The sequence below is a fragment of the Rhododendron vialii genome, chromosome 2a (assembly GCF_030253575.1).
Source record: "Rhododendron vialii isolate Sample 1 chromosome 2a, ASM3025357v1".
Lineage (NCBI taxonomy): Eukaryota > Viridiplantae > Streptophyta > Magnoliopsida > Ericales > Ericaceae > Rhododendron > Rhododendron vialii.
The window spans coordinates 1,140,797-1,158,090 of NC_080558.1; the positions used below are offsets into that span (position 1 = coordinate 1,140,797).

Genomic DNA, 17,294 nt, shown 5'->3' on the forward strand with positions numbered 1-17,294 from the left:
CTTCACTTTAGTCATCGCATTTAACTTTGTATATGATTTTATCACATTACTTGAACGTATGGTTTGGTATAACCGCGAGTCTTTCAACTCTGTACGGTCTTCCGGTCGTCGTCCCCATCACACTGCCAACAATCTCACCGAAGTTACCATAACACCCCTGAACAGAATAACTGAAACCGTATCAAGATCGAAGAAACCACGCGTAAATATGAACCACCCACAAGGGTAGATCTTGAAAAATCAGCAAAGAAACAAGACCCAGAATTTTTTTTGAACATAAAACAAGACCCAGATGAATTTACGAGAATTTGGAACTCTTTTCCCCTTTCCATCCCCATCTCTATTGCTGCATCCGCCGTCGTTTGCTTAGCACCGACGTCCGTCGAAGTTGAGCTACTATTGTACGGTATTGCGAAATTAGCTTAATTTTGCTTAAAATCAATAAGATATGGTTTCTTATTGATTTATGTTTTCTGTTTTTTTTTTTCTTGGGCAGACTATGAAGCAGACAAGCTGGATAAAAGTTGCAATTTTGATAAGCTTGTTTGCTGCTTCTAGCTGTAGAGGTATTTTATAAAGTGTTTGGTTTTGGTATGGGGCGAGACAGATTACTATGTCAGGATGTGCCCATTCCTTTGGGTTGCTATATTGAATTGAAGTTGATGAGTGGCGGTTTGCATTTTTTGATGTGAAGTCTGAGGCTTACTAAATCCTTCAAAAAACCTAGTGGATTTTAGTAGTTTGAGCTGTGATTCAAAGACACTTTCATGCTTGCTCTCCCGCTTATGCACAGGCGTGGATTGTGTGACTTGGGTCTGAACTCCACTAATGGGATGTGGTATTAATAATGCCCTTACAATGAAATTACATACTTTTCTTCATTATTACTCCGGTCAATCAAACATTTCCATAGGGTGATGCGAATGAACTTGTTCAGTTGTTATCTCTTTGGGTATGCAGACTGGATAGTTAACAATGTCTGCCTATGGTACTTGATTTTGTATCTCAATTTATTCTGGCTGTGTTCTCTGTGTTATTTATTAATGGACAGCCCTTCAAGTACATCTTGTTTATGGAAAACTCCGGTTTTCACTTTGAACCAAGACTCGTGACTCAAACATGCACCTAATTATCTGTCCCCCTTAACTCTGGTTGAGTGGTGGTATGGCTCTTATCGTCATCATCATTTTTTTGGGCATCCTATCATCTGTTTGTTTAGTTGAATGATGAATGCAATGATTGTTTCTTTTGCTTTCGTAAATGAATTGAATTTCACGTGCTTCTCCCCATCCCTGCATAATTGGAAGGAATTCTGTTTTTGAATACACATGTACACTTCTCTTTTGGTATGCACACAAACGAGCATGTGTAGTGCACGAAATCCATTTCAAAATAGCATTCAAAGCTATATACGTATTACCTCCTGTCATTACTTTTTTTTTGGTTGGGCTCGAGGATATGCTGTATACTGGTTTTAGTTGGAGGAGTTCTATTGTTTCCGTCTCCCGGTTTTGAGTTAAAAATGTACTGTTTTATGTGTACCCAAATTTGTAAAGCTGCTCATACATTTGGGCTTATTTTGTTGTGTTTGTAATCATACATCTCTTTACTGCAGAAATCAAGGTCAAGCACAAAGATAATGTGGCTGTTTACAATCACACTCTTGCAACAATATTGGTGGAATATGCTTCTGCTGTAAGTTCTGTATTGAACTAAATTGAGACATAATGGGTGGGGAGGGGGGTTTTAAGGTTTCATAGCATGTGAATCTTTCATCCCCTCGCCCTCCAATTGAATCTACCTCGGTTACAACTTTGGGTTTTAGTTCTATGCGTTAACAAATCTTGATAGTGGTCAAGAAGCTAAAAATCATAGCAGCAAAGTCTAGTTGCACAAAACATTACAAGTAAAAGAGTTTAGAATATTTGTTTCCCAATCTTACATCGTCTTTGTCTGATTGTTAACTGATCCATCTTAATCGATGAGGATTGCAATTCCATCTCTTTTCAAGTTTATTTGAAGCAAGCAATCCAATCAGCCATTACTAGAGCAGATATATGAAGAGGTCATGAGTGAACTTTTCTTGCAAGGTGTTGGGTATTTTCTTCGGGAAGGAAATATCTGGAGATGATTATTGCGAGTTGAATCTGAGCATAATGCTTCTTATTCTCTTCCTTGTCCTTCCGTCAAAATTTTTCCTTCTTTATGCAAGTACTGTTTTAAGATTTCCGAAAGAATGAAGAAGTACAGAAGGGAGCAAGAACTGAAAAAAACAACCCTTTGTTTCGACCACTTTACTGCTGTTAGTGTTCGCTCAGAGCTTCTAACTTTGAGTAGTGATCCATCAATTAGCCTGCGTAGCTTATGTGAAAACCATCCTGGACAATTCCTCTTACTTATTCCACTTTTACAACCTCAACTTCCAATTGACAATTGTGATCATTCTCTGTTAATTTTCCCCCCTTTCATTGCCACTATCCATTGACATGTTGTCATTTCGGTTGAGGAGTAAATACTTAACAATGGTACCCTGGATAACAGTGACAATACAAGAAATATCAGTGCTTATATCCTAGAAACATGTAATCATACTATAATTTAAAACTTTCGACTTTAGTTAACTTTCTAAAGTCGATTAACCTTAGTGTGCAAATCAGACATCTAGGGGCCTTGTCCTTGAGATAGGAGCTGATGACCAGTGTCTCATGTTTGTGGTTTTGAATGTTAGTAGCTGCTTCGTTAAGATTAATTGATGTTGCTATAGCTTCAAAACCATCCAACTAATACCAGTAGTAGGCAAGATATCTCAAACTTTTAAAATTGCAGGTGTATTTGTCGGATTTGACGGATTTAGTTACTTGGACATGCTCAAGATGTGGTGATTTAACTGAGGTATTGTTATTATTGGATGAAGAGCTCAAATGAAGGATAACAGGTTATGCTACTCAAAATTCTTGTTTATATACATTGATACTTGCTTTTTTTGGAAGCAGGGGTTTGAAATGATAGAGCTGGTTGTAGATGTCCAGCGCTGCTTACAGGTTCATTTGTCATATCTTTTGCTGATCAAAAAAAAAAAAAACTAGCTATTAGCATACGGAAAAGAAGCATGGATCTTCTCTGATGATACATATATTTTTATATGCAATTTAGGGATTTGTTGGGGTGGCACCAAATCTTAATGCTATTGTGATTGCATTCCGAGGCACTCAGGGAAACAGGTTTGAAGACTCTAAGAGTTAATATTTCCTTTTGTTTTGGAGATCCAACCCTGGATATCATATCAGAATTATTTCCACTTTGTAATCTGGAGTTATTTTTTTTCCCCATGTGTCCATCTGTGTCTGCGAAATGAACTGCATGTGTCCAGCATACAGAACTGGATTGAAGACCTGTACTGGAAGCAGCTCGACTTAGATTACCCTGACATGCCTGACGCAATGGTGTGTTTGTATTAAGTTTTTATATGCGTTTGTGAGTAATAGTTTTTACTCATAGCTTTTATTCTGTTGCTTTTGTGTTATTTCAGGTGCACCATGGATTTTATTCTGCTTACCATGACACAACCATACAACCTGGAATTTTAAAAGCTATTAAACGAGCAAAGGGTTTGTATGGCGACATTGATATTATGATCACAGGACACTCGATGGGAGGGGCTATGGCTGCCTTTTGTGCTCTGGATCTCGCAGTAAGCCTAAGGAAGACTTTCCTAATTAGTCTTTATTCATCTTCTGCTTATGTTGTTGCTTTGCATGATTTATCAAGTACTGGCTTCAGTTACCACCATTGTTATTTCTGCATTTATAGTACTCGTGCTGCTCTCTATGTCTGAATGGAGAGACAATGGACAATGTGGTGCATCATTTAAGATAGCATAGGGCGGGTTTGAAACCAGCCATTTTGCTTTTACGCTGCTTTTTTCAGTTAAGTAATTGCTGTAGCTTTTCTATTAAAATGTAGCATGTAGTGTTTCCAACCGTATGAGCATGTTTCCTGTTTTCCTCACTTGGTAATATTAACATTAAGACACCAGATTTTTGCACTTTAAATTGTGTCTATGGTTTCAAAAGTTCCTGACTTAGCCATCTCAAATGATGTCCTGAGTTGATTTCTTGGTTCAGTGCTGCTGTATTTCATTCATGTGTTCACAGGCAATACTTTATCACTTGTATTTGACAATTTGGTCGTTAGACTGTGCCTGCTGTTTTTCAAGCACACCGTTGCGTATCTTGTATTGAATGATTATCTTCTTGTTCCCAGGTCAATTATAAAATCCACAATGTTCAGGTTGTGACATTTGGACAACCTCGTATTGGCAATACTGCTTTCGCATCTCGCTATAGCAAACTTGTGCCAAATACAATTCGAGTCACAAATAAACATGATATTGTCCCTCACCTGCCGCCGTATTATCCTCGTTTGACACAGAAGACATACCATCACTTCCCAAGAGAGGTAATCTTCTCAGTTCGCATCCTAAATTGACTTTTACAGCCTTTTGCTAGATTCTTATCCAGTTATAAGTTCAATCATGTAAACATGATAGAAAACATATTGGAATTCATGAATGTTCCAGAACAGCTTATGCAAAAAAGAACAAGTATCAATCTCAAATGTTAGGGAGGTATTCCTTAAGCTTCTGCTGACTGTTTCTAATACAGAAATTCATTAATGATTGTGAAAAACACAATTAACTTAAACAACAGGGAGAAGTTCTGCGAGTTCTTAATTCTGATAATCCTTGAGCGGCACTGTGGTTTCAAGAACAAGTTTTACAAACACCTTTCCAGAAAATTGATCTCTTATCGTATTCATTTTTAGGCGGAGTAGTTATTAAGAATATGAATTCACCAGTTTCAGTGTTCTCTTAAGAATGGGTTCGTTTCCTAAGATCCATTATAAACACGTTTGGAAATCCGTCAACCAAACGAGTTTTCGGACAAGCGTTCTTGATACTGTTGCGGCGAAAAAGCACCAAACAAGCTATCTTCTTTTGTCACTTTTTCGTTCTCCTCTATAGCATTGGTCTCCTCGAATCGCTCATCCAGTCATTCGAAACATATCTGCTTATGAGTGATTATAATATTCATTATGCCATATCAGTTGTAACTGAAGAAGGATGGCTATGAGTTGAAGCTCTTGTGAGCCGAACTCTTTGAAACCTAGAAGGTTTATAGCTGAAGATGAAACCATTTATATACTCTAAAAGAACGATTGTGTCTGGCCAAAAATAATAGTGAAGAATAACAAAGTAATGTTTTAAAATTTTAATTCGCAGGCATGCACGTTCTTTATCAACATGTGCAGCATTCTTCTCCACTAAACCGTATTAAGAGATTACACTCCTTTCTCTTACCTCTTACACTCCTTTTCTCTTACCTCAGGTGTGGCTTTATGAGGAAGGATTTGATACTTTAATTTATCCAGTAGAGAAGGTCTGCGATGATAGTGGCGAAGACCCGGATTGTAGCAGGTACGTGTTCCCTTCTATAGGCTTCGTATTAACATTCACGAAACGGGAATAACCCATGTTATTAGTGGATCTATACAAAGGCGGAACTTTTTTAAAATCTTCAAGATTATATTGATGGATTGGTGCTGTGTGAGGTTAGAATAAAGAAACCTGATGTTCTTTAATCATTATGTCTTCTTGGTTGCATATGAATCATTTACATTGAGACGACGTTTCAATTTGTAGACATTTGGAAATTTCGTAATGAGTTATCTAAATCTGCTGTACCTTTTGTTTTTCCGTAAATTATGCAGGTCAGTGATGGGAAATAGCATTTGGGATCATTTGGAGTACTACGGTGTTGTACTAGGAGACAGGACAGAAGAAGGCTCGTGCCGAATCGTGATGGATCCTCACGTTGCTACATATCAGGTGGAAGATGCTGAGGGGAATTTCATCTTGTCCAGAGATGATCCTTCTTCTTCTCTAGTAAAAATGAAAACAGAATCAAGAATTTCGAGCAACTTTATTTAGATTATGGTTTTGCTGCTTGCTTGGGTGGATTATAATTAGCATTTCTTTATTAGGAGCACCCTTTAGAAAAATGTAGTCGACAGGTAAAAATGCGCGGTCGTATTTGGGGGATGGTGCATCTGTACATACTTATTGTGGCCTGGGAAAAAAATGTTGCTCGTGAATTTTGTACACCGTACTCATTCATTGTGATTTTTTGAAAGGAATTTTATCATCGATGTAATACCAATGGAATACTGTATTAATATGTGTATTTTTGGTACTCCCATGGGTGAACTATCTTGTGTGTTACAGCTCCGTTTGTTTGGAAGTAAAATATTTTACCCATTTTCTATTGTTTGGCTAGAAAAAGGAGGAAAATATTTTTGAGGTAAAACATTTTGCACCGACAGGGTGAATCGATCTTCTTACCGAGTTATTATGCTACCAATTACCTAAAGCCTTAAGCTTCGAGCTAAACACTCCGGAATACTTTCTTTGGTCAAAAGTTGTAATATCAGTTGTTTCTAATAAGATATTAGATCTAAATTTCATGTTTCAAAGGAGAGACGATCTCCCATCGAGTACCTATCCTCCCTCTCTCCCCAGGCATAAAGCACTGCCCGGATATCGATCAACAAAGTACCTCTAATATCCACTAATATCTGACAACAAAAAGCCGAACACATGATTCTTCAGCTACATAAATTAAAAGTACTATTGTTCTAATATCCATTACTCCAACACGACCGTCACTCCAGAACCCACCTGAAAACAAGGACAATTAAACACAGGCAAACAATCACAATCAGTTCTACATTTGATTAATCCATGCATTCGCAAAGAAATGCTATTGAAAGTGAACAGACACCAAAAGCATAAAATGGTTCACATAAAATTCAAGAAGTCCATTCGTATGGTCGTGTACACAATATCCATATCAATGCAAAACTATTACAGGAAGATATATTTTTTTAACTTTACCGAGTGAGCTTGTTGAAACTTTATGCTTGATGTATCAACAGTTTTGAGTAAAATAGTAAGAGAGTCTCTAAGTTTGTATGGCTATCACAACAGAGATGGAGATAAGAACAATCAAATGGACAACCCAATGTCGCAAAACCCATGATAGTGAAAGCACTAGAGACCCTTTCAAAAAAGAAAGCACTAGAGACCGAGACTGAAAAATATGTATGTGTAAGTGCAACACAATAGAACACTGGTTCTAGAGAAGAACATGTGGTTTGTACCATTTGTGAAGAGAGAATGGGTGGGAGCAGTACACAAATGGATAAAAAGGAAGGCAATAAATATCGGAGAACTTTCAACAGAGTGATAATTGCACTTCATTCTAATCAGTAATCACATAAGGAAGTATGCATTCTGTGTCGAACTATGAGGAGGTAGTGTCTCAAGTTGTAAAGGTACAATGGACAAGCTTGTCGACATCAGTCTGCAACCAAAATGAATGAATGCATGGCTATTACGCCTGATGGGCTTTGAAAACTCATGCGTTTCACAAACAAGATTAATTCTACAGTCAAGTTGAAAAACAATGAACTTCCAGTGCTTAAATAATAAAAAGGGGAAGCAAATCTTTCCAAAACAGGTTATAATTCTCATTGGACATGAAAACAAAGCAAAGTTATGTTCAACATTCACAAGAGACAAACTTCCAAATGAACATCGAGATACATCTCAACGATTATGGAAAAAGCTACAATAAATATGGATGGAAGAAAAAGGAAGAATCTTACTTCGACATGAAGCACAACTATTTCCCCAGCAAGTATAAGACGATCTTTAGCTACGCTGAAATGAAATTAGTGGTTCTCATTTATCCAAGGAATACAGGTCAGTGCTAACAAAATTGAACTATAGCATGTGAAGATAAATACAAAGAATACAAACAAATTCAAAAGAAAGTTAGGATTATATTTCCTTGGACTTTTAAGACTACCAAAAAACAACGGTATTTAATATTCAAGTGCCTATGTCACTGCGTGTTTTTGATAATACACCTACGGCTATATCTCTCATATCTTTTTTCTAAAAAATCCATATGCCTACATTTGCCCGCATCCATGAAGGAATAGAAAGATGGTAGTCATGGGACTGACATGGTTTCCATAGAAATTTCTCTAAGATCTTCAGAATACCCAATAAATTTACTTATTAGTTCATAAAGGCTAAAGGTTAAGAATCGTCTTTATCTGATCATACTGAAGCTTGTTCTAACCATTTGCTCTTTGGGGCCTCCAATCAGATTATGTCATTTGTGGACTTTTGAGAAACCATTTTTCTTTAGCCTTTGATCTTATCAAGAACTCAAACAGTGATTTAATAAGCAATATCAACGGGGAAAAGTGGTCCAAACATCAAAACTACAATAGCACACATGGTTTAAAAAGCAACATGCTGTCTGTTACTCAAGTAGCTGTACCTAACCCAAACAAATTCTAGTTCATAAATGAAAAATCGGCGCATGTCATCTGAAACTTCAAAAAACTTTTACCTTAGATCATCTTGCATTCTGGAACCCAGGTTAATTCCACGCTCCCAGATAGAACAACAATGGGATATATGTTGCCAGTGATACATATTAAAGTCTTCCATAGTATCAGAGCAGATTTAACAACGATTCGTGAAATAGAAAACAAAAGCACAGCTCTAAAAGATAGTTTATTCGTATTGGATATCAAACTAACATTCACCATTGTGATCATTCCTCCTGAGTACACCTTTAAAAACCAAAGTAGACCCCAGGGTGTTGCAATATGATTTTCGTCTGATTTAAAAACGAATAGGGCTAATGTAACATAAATTGTAAAAGTAACTTGAATTTGTATGTATTGACAGAGCTCAATGGAGAAAAAGGATTCATGTAACCGACCCCAATTGATTGAGACTTAAGGCTTCGTTTGGTTTGGTATGTACGTATTTTAGGTTGACATGCAGTGGAAGGCTTAAGAATTTCATTATTTATTCTTGGTATTTTGTTTTCGAAAAAGAGGGCTTTAGCTGAACATTGTTAACAAAGAATCTGTAGCAAGACAAATCGTATAACCCTTTTGTCCTCTTTATCCTGTTGAAAGCCGATTGAATCACAAATCATTACAAGAGCTAAAGTACGATATTAGCAAAATATTAGGCTTCTTTTTAATGCTTGGTTAGTTCATGTCCGTGGCCCCTCACCTCGGAAGCAGATGGATTGTATCAAGAAGCTTTGGATACTTATCTTCGGCGGCCAAAAAATATGCCATTTTACCTTAAAACTCCTACTCTGGACTCTCCCCGAACCAGCAAATCAACACCACCAACATTTGGAATCGAAATGGATAGAATAGATGGAATTCCAGAATTGAAGAAGAAAAACTGCAACCAAGGTTGATGCCGAGAATGGCTACTATGGTTGGCAGAAAGAAACACTGGCGGGTGCATACATGTATGGATGCAAAGACTTGGGTATTTTGTGCATATTAATATGATCTTTCATTACCCAGAACTAATTACACGCAAGGAGTTTTTCTACTTAAAACAAACTAGAGGAGCCCAACTAACAACACCATAAAACCATGCTGGCTGGGCTGCTGCATATAGAGTAAAAGAATTAAACTTATTTGGATCTAATGATTTATCAATTCCAATTCCTTCACGATGTATCTAGCTATGTAGACAAACTAAAAAGGGATATACATGTGTAAACTAGCATATCCATTTACGACAACCATGCCCCATGGATACCACAACAATCTTCCCATTCAGATAGGACTTGTATTCTCTGAAGGAAAACATCTAAGAGCATCCACAATGTAATAATCAAAACTAAAAGATTGCTAAAGTTAGCAATGTTTGCTCAAAAAAGTGCTCACATTGTAATAACCAAACTTAACAACCTCTTAGCAACTTATCAAATTTTGACCTTTGAATAACCAAACTTAACAACTTTTACCAATAACCAAAACTCAATAACCAAATCCAATAACCAAATTCAAAACTAAAAAATTAAAAAACACATCACATTAGAATCGTCTCATCGAGACGAATAATTTGGTGTGGTCGGGTGCTTGATTGGAACTCGTTTGCAATTGGACATAGATGCATTGCGTATTGTAGGGGGGTTTTTTATATTGATACAAAAATAACCAATGTGGAGATCAAGTTTGTTAGGTTTGATTATGAACTAAATGGATAATCAAATGCTGACGTGGCACATTTTGGTTATCGATTTTGATTATTCCCATTGCGGATGCTCTAAGGTTGTGTTTGGATCTTCAGTCCAAGTCACTCTAGACACCCCTGAAAAGAAAATGGGTGGGATCAGCAAACGGATGGATCAATAAAGTAAGGACAAGACATGAGCATGGTGAATTAAGTCATACCTGTCTTTCATCCCCAGAATAACCACAGTTTGTCTTGTTCTGCATTCTTATTACACACTCTCATCTCTTCAAGAATCATCTTCGCAGTTGCATTCATCTCCTTGAACTCCTTCGTAGAATCCTCAATCTTGGACAACTTTAGCTTTCTCCATTCATCTGACAACAATATTTTTTTCTCATCGTCCCCCCTATACCACCCCAGCACCAAATTTTCCACACCAACAAATACCCCGATAGCAGCAATGTTCTTGGCTGCATTTCGGAATATACAGGCATAGTCGCTGTCTACCACATCTATTGAAATACACATTAACTTATACTGAACTTAGATGAGTAGGAGAGGGTGAGAGAAGGAGGGAGACGGAACCCCCTCACACCTCAGTTCCGTTTCTCACCAAAAACGGCGAGATTCTGTGAGAAAGGGGGAGAGTGACGCAAGTGATGCGCGTGGGTGGGAGTAGATCTCACCCGCGCAACTTCCGGCAGCACGTGTGATACACCCTCTCGTAGGATCGTCATCGTACTTGCACCGTTGTCTTCGTCTCGTCTCGTCGAGGAAAAGCTTCACAGAAAAGCTACTTCTGTGAAGGGGAAGATAGGTAATTGAGAAGGGAAGGGTTCTTTAGGAGATCTAAAAGCAAGGGAATTGAGAGGGGAGATCTTCGTAAAAGCAAGTGGAGATCTCATCATTCCCCTTCCGATCGTTCACCGGAAAACTCAGGGGAAGATAGGGAATTGAGAAGGGAGATCTCTGTAAAAGCAAGTGAAGATCTCATCGTTCCCCTTCTGATCGTTCTCAGGAAAACTCAGGGGAAAATAAGGAATTGAGAGAGAGGGGAGGGGTTCTTTAGGAGGTCTAAAAGCAAGTGGAGACCTTTACGCTAGGGAGAGATTTCTGAGGCATGAATGAATTGAAAAAGGCTAGGGTTATTTGTACAGAGAGGGAGTATTGGGGGAGATGAAATTTCGAAGGGATGGATGGGAATAGTTGAGAAAGACAGAGAACTTTGTGGTTGGGGGGAGGAAAGATGAGATTTTTTTGGTAATGAGTGTTGGTACTTGGGATGCATAAAGATAGAGATCAACGGTTGGAATTGGTTGGCCGGCTTATAGTCTTGTCAAACCCTAATCTTCGTAATGGGATACAGAAGTATCTTTTTTTTTTCTAATATAATACTCCTATATACTAGTAAAAAAAACTATTGAACACTATTTTTTGGTGTTCATAAATTTACAATGCCTCTGATGACACTTGCACAAAATCATTGAAGCCGTAACTTTTTCAAAATACTTACTCCGTTCTAATTAAATTGTCTTTTGTTTTATTAAATTAATCCGAATACTCTATATACAAGTGAGTTTGAGGGTTTGATCCATCGTGACCATGTTCTTTTTTATAAGGAGAAAAACAAGCATTCTGATCAGGTATTAGGCCCCATTCCAGTAAGGTTCCTTTTTTTTTTTTTTTTGTGGGGGGGGGGGGGGGGGGGGGGGAGGAGGGGGGGAACAGGGGAATAGTCTTAGAGCCAGACCACTAAATGGACCCGACTCTGCAACCCAAACCTCCGGGGGAGCTATCGCAACCACACCAGTCACGACCCCCCACTTACTTTAGGGTACTCACCTTGTGGGGATTGAACGCTTGACCTTGAGGAATACTCCAAAAGCCTGGGCAACTATTAGGAGAATGTTTGGGTTAGCCCTCCTCCTCTTCCAATTTTGGCAAAATGGTGGTTCACAAGAACATTCAAGAGGCTTGGGCCGGAAAGCTTGTTGTGAGGTATGTTTTTTTTTTTTTTTGGCAGTAATATGGTCAATATAGAAAGCTCGCAATGACATTTTTTCCAACATGAAGTTTATGGAGAAGGAAGAGATTGTGGAGTAAGTGAAGGCATTTTTTCCAACATTTTTTTGGTTGTTTAGCCGATTTTCTTAGCCATAGATCCCATTTTTTGGGATGTATGTTCTAAGAATGATGCATCCTCCCCCTCTCTATGTACCCTTCCGAGTGATTAATAAAAATTTGCCTTTGCCGATCAAAAAATAGCCCGAGCTTTCCTAAAGCCCTTATGTATAAGAATTGAGAGGTGGGAGGCCCGAACGCTTGGGATGTATTATGTATATCTTGAGACGCGTGATTATCCGGCGTAACAGGGCACTCCTAGTTTGAGCGGACTGTTATATTGAGCAGGCTATGGCCGAGCAGAGCAGGATAAAAACCGATTTGAATCGTTAACAGAATTTTTTCCTTGAGTGAAACCTATGGCAATTAGTAAATCAAAGATCGCTAAAGCCAAATCCCTCCACGCGATAACTTAGCCGATACTTGGACATTTGGGCTTGGGACATTACAGTCGTTACGCTTAGTGAGCCGACGGGCTACCACCCTTGGCTCGGAAACAGACGCTGCGTGCCTCACGCACTTCAACAGCAAAGGAATGATTCAACGAATTACGAGCCAACCAGGCTTGTTGTCCGCGGTCAGTTTTATGCCTATCACAACAATGGGTTCACACCTTCAATAAAGATGAATTGCTCAATTACCCCTTCCCTGGCATTTAAGCTGGCATCTTCAAAATTTGTATCATAAAACCCAAGATTGTGAAGTTTCCGCCAATTGATCAAAGAAATCTAAGGCTTTAGCGGCGTGTCCAAAAATGAATCTGGGTTGTAGACTTGTATTTTTTGATACTCGTCGGCTAAGGTCAAGAGGGGTAGAATCACTGAAACCAAGCAGATGTAGTAAAACGTCACAAAGATTTGATATATTCAAATGAGACCATGTTTACATTATTCCCAGCGTTAAGAAAATCTATACAATGTCCCATCGGGGATATCCGATAAAATTAGAACAACACAAAGAAGAAAATCTAATACAACATCGAATTTACATGAATGCAATTCAAAATAACGAAACGAAAAAATGCGTAACCGACCCGTTAATTACAAACATTCTTGATCTCCCTAATTTCGTATTCAATCGATACCTTTTCCTCCACACGATTCTTTACTCGCTCCCCATTGCCACCATCCTTGTTGTTTGGAGAATAGTACTCTGTCCTTCCAGAAATCCCGTCGGAGATTACGGCCTCGACGGTCATACCGTCGCCAGAAGAAGTACCATTAATCCATTCCTGTCCACTTGGTTCTATTTTCTTCTCATCCCCCGATTCCCTTGAATCTGCATTTGCAACAATTTCATGCTTCGTTTCGGCTTCTCGGTTCTGCACCTCCTCTGGATTGGCACCTTTGTTTTCGCTTTCACGTCGTTGAGATGATGATCTATCATCATGCTTTGATTTCTGTCTCTTGGTTTTGGCAATGGTGTTCCCAGTGGCAGCCTCATGCTTTGATTTCCCACAACCCATTTTTGTGGTCATGTGAGGTAGAGCGAAATAGGATGAGTTTTCTCACCTTGTTAGAGAGAGAGAGAGAGAGAGAGAGAGAGAGAAAACAATCATTTTACGGTGGAGAAATGTAGCAATCATTTTATGTCGGAGAAATGTCGAAGATTAATTTCTACGACCATTCAATAATTATTCAGGTGTTTATGGTTAAGATTATACTTATTTACTGGGTAGCTTTAAACTAGCTATTTGCAGCAGCAACCACTTGCGACCGTCCAAAAGTGTTCTCGACGGTTTGGATTTTAATAAAACTTTCTCGGGTTCTCAACGGTCCGGATTTTAATGAATTTTTTTTGGGAAAAAGCAGAAAAAAATTTATTTTCCCAAAAAAGTTCCATTAACATTCGGACTATCCAAAATACTTTTGGACGACAGAGATTGCATGGGTGCTGTAAATAACTATTTACGGTTGCTCCGTAAAAAAGTTATTCTCTTTATGGTTATGGTTAATAAGTACTAAAAAGCGGATTTAAAAAAAAAAAAGAAGTCCTAAAAACACATAATATTTCCACTTCTAAATTCTAGACAATGGAGTATTCCAATACCAAACAGCCTTTGTCCAAAACAATAAATCATGAAAAAATCTTTAATAAAAAAAAAATTATCAAATTCAAAATTACTTTAGATTCAGTATTTCTCTATTGACCTTCTCAATGCCATCCCCGTTACCCCCATACCAATGCCGTCACCGTTACATCCAACTGTCGCCTTTGCATCCGCGCTTAACACCTCTATCAAATGAATTAATCTATCCTTTTTGCTAGAAAATTAAAAACCCAGGTACGAAAATGTCCCTATCCGAAATGCTAAAGGGGAAAAAACCTATATTAACCAAAAATCATAAAAACCGAGCAATTACAAATTTAGTAATTCCCTCTTGATTTTTTCAACGACGTCTCCGTTACCGCCAACAAAAGCCGTCACTGTTAAATTCAACAGGCGCTGCTGACCGTTAACCGAAACGCTCGCCGCCAACACCTCTACCTCGTGCCTCTCAAACACCCCGAGAATCTCCACCACTGAATGACGGCGATTAGCGGCTGTCCGGATCCCGAAGAACACGACGCCTTTTCCAGAAACCGTGACGTTGACGGCGGAGTCCCTCCTGTGGGTGCATTGAGTGAGAGTTGGCATCACCGCCGTTGATTCTTGTGACTTTTTCAGAGTCTCTAATCTGTCTCTCTCTTCCTGGAGCCGTTGAATGTACTGAATTGTTTCCGTAACAATATTCGACCTAGTAGCCTGCCATTGCACACACTCATGCAATTTAACGAGCTTGAAAAATGTGTTCGAGCTTGATTTGTTTGTTAAACGAATTGATCTCAAACATACTTTGACCAAACCAATCTCAAACCCATGTCAGAGCAACTTGAATTTGTTAAACATGATTAGTCGAACAAGCCGAATAGGAATTTGTTTGAGCTTGGTTCGAAAACTTAACGAGTTTTAACCGAAATGATCACAAACCGATGCCGAGTAACTTGATTTTTGTAAACATTGCAAGTCGAACGAGCCAAGTACTAGTTTCGTTCGAAAACTTAACGAGCTTCGAAAAATGCTCAACCTCGTTTTGTTTAAGTGACAAATCTATGTCAGACGAGTTTTTAGCCCGCGAACAGGAGCTCAAACTCGAGCGATTTAGTTTGTTTATCTGCACTAATTATAGTGCATCAAATCCATATTAATCTGAAAGAGATTTTACGTTTTCAGAAGACATGAAAGGAACACACATACAACAATACCAAATAACTAGATTGATAGATCATCCATTAATCGACTTAAACGAAGAAATTCCAAAATCCCAGCGACGAATTCGTCCATTAATTCTATGTAAACTGCGTGTTCAGACGACAGAGGACTTCGAATTTCAGGGAAAAGTGAATTAAAATGGAAGGAAATTCACGCACATATTACTCCAAAACCCAGAAAACCAAAATCATCAATTGAATTTGTTTCGATTTCAATGTTGACAGAGGATTACGGATTTCTCGATTGGTGAATTTAAATAGTAATGAAGAGAAAACTAATCGATTTACCTTGGGAAAGATACTAGGAACAATGGATTGAAGAACGGAGAACATCTCCGCCATTTTCCCTCTCCTCTCTCGTTCCTTGTGGATACTCTCGATCCTTCCGAGTTTTGCTCTTCCTGTCTTCAAGCTCGAACCCTTTCCGTCAATGGCGGCCATTAATGGATGAATTACAGACTTCTCCATGATAATCATTCCCTTGTGGTCTTCTTCGTCTCCTGCTCGTTCTCTCCGTTTCCCACAACTTGGTAACATAACGAGAGAGAGAGAGAGAGAGAGAGAGAGAGGGGTTGTGATTTTGGTGCCTCACAACGTGGCTGTTAGGGAATATCAGTACAATAAAGACACCCGCAGAGGAGATGTTATTGGGTGCTCTGGAGCTTACTCATGGTTTCTAATTAGTATTGTCATGACGGTTGCCCTCTAACTTAATCAGGAGAATCCAACGATAGATAACATTTATTTGTGTTGACATCGTAGATTTCATATCAGAAAAATAACTTCAAAGCAATGGAAATTAATGGTCTAAAACTACCGGATGTGTAGCGATATCGTGAATCAGATACTAGTCGATAACAATATATATGTGTGTAGAAAAAAATTGATCGATCGATTCACATATGATTGTGGAATAACCATGAGAGCTCGAGAGTTAAATTAACAGACCGATGCATATCAAATACTAATTGATACTGTGCGGGGTACTTGATATTTAAAATCATTCCATAATAACATAGTAGAATTAAACTTCGTTCCGTTAAGATTCTTATTTTTGAAGTATTTATTTTTCGTTTTACAAGATAAGTCATTCTCTCACAATACATCAACTTAATTCAAAAAATAAGTACTTATTTACAAAAAAATTATTTCCCTTAGCTGAACGGGACCTTATACATTTACGATAGATTTTACGTAAATAAGTACATAAGTTCGTTTGAGGTGTTATTAAGACATGTTGAAGGAGTAGAGAGTGAAAGAATTTGTTGTCTTGTGCCATCGCCACCATGTGCACCGCTACCCCCACAAAAATACATGGTAGAAAATGGTATTGGGGCATCACATCGTGGTGTCCCAAGACCACCCAATAATTTTTCGCAGTGGTGGTATGTCAATGGTCAAATGAGGTCAAATTATTGTTGAATGCCACTGGGTTGACTTCAAATTTTAATCTTGAGCCGCTGGTATGTCAATGGTTAAAAGTTTTGATCGAAATCCATTTTTTTTTTAATAAAAACGAAAAAATTGGCTTATTGATTTTTTTTCGTCTTTATTAAAAAAAAATTGGATTTCGGTCAAAAAATTTTACTTTTTAGATTCCTCTTAACGTGAGGATGTAATAATCCCAAAAAAAATGACAATAAGCCAAGTGATACGAAAAAAATTTGAATAAGAACAAAAAATAAGCCAAAGTGGCTTATTTGTCCGAACACCCCAGTCCCGGTGCATGCCTCTCGTTTCTGAACCGTTGGATATAGGCTCAATTATAGTACTAAACGCCCACCATGTG

At 38.2% G+C, this 17,294-nt stretch overlaps 2 protein-coding genes across 3 annotated transcripts; one reads left to right on the forward strand and one right to left on the reverse strand.

Moving 5' to 3' along the window:
- Window positions 1-244: 244 nt before the first annotated feature.
- On the forward strand, window positions 245-6,251 carry LOC131317698 (lipase-like). Of its 2 annotated transcripts, none has more exons than XM_058347265.1 (11): window positions 245-401; window positions 497-566; window positions 1,616-1,695; window positions 2,827-2,892; window positions 2,994-3,041; window positions 3,154-3,221; window positions 3,371-3,443; window positions 3,530-3,691; window positions 4,264-4,458; window positions 5,388-5,476; window positions 5,770-6,251. In XM_058347265.1, the coding sequence occupies exons 2-11, from the start codon at window positions 500-502 to the stop codon at window positions 5,987-5,989; spliced, it is 1,068 nt and encodes a 355-aa protein (XP_058203248.1). In that variant the 5' UTR covers window positions 245-401; window positions 497-499; the 3' UTR covers window positions 5,990-6,251. The 2 variants fall into 2 exon arrangements, with proteins under 2 accessions (XP_058203248.1, XP_058203249.1); XM_058347266.1 differs by having other exon boundaries at window positions 259-406.
- Window positions 6,252-14,242: 7,991 nt separating this feature from the next.
- On the reverse strand, window positions 14,243-16,090 carry LOC131317699 (transcription factor bHLH13-like). The gene is made up of 2 exons (XM_058347267.1): window positions 15,794-16,090; window positions 14,243-14,999 (listed from the first exon to the last, which is right to left on the reverse strand). Exons 1-2 carry the CDS (start codon window positions 16,040-16,042, stop codon window positions 14,613-14,615), a joined length of 636 nt encoding a protein of 211 aa, XP_058203250.1. The 5' UTR covers window positions 16,043-16,090; the 3' UTR covers window positions 14,243-14,612.
- Window positions 16,091-17,294: the final 1,204 nt, after the last annotated feature.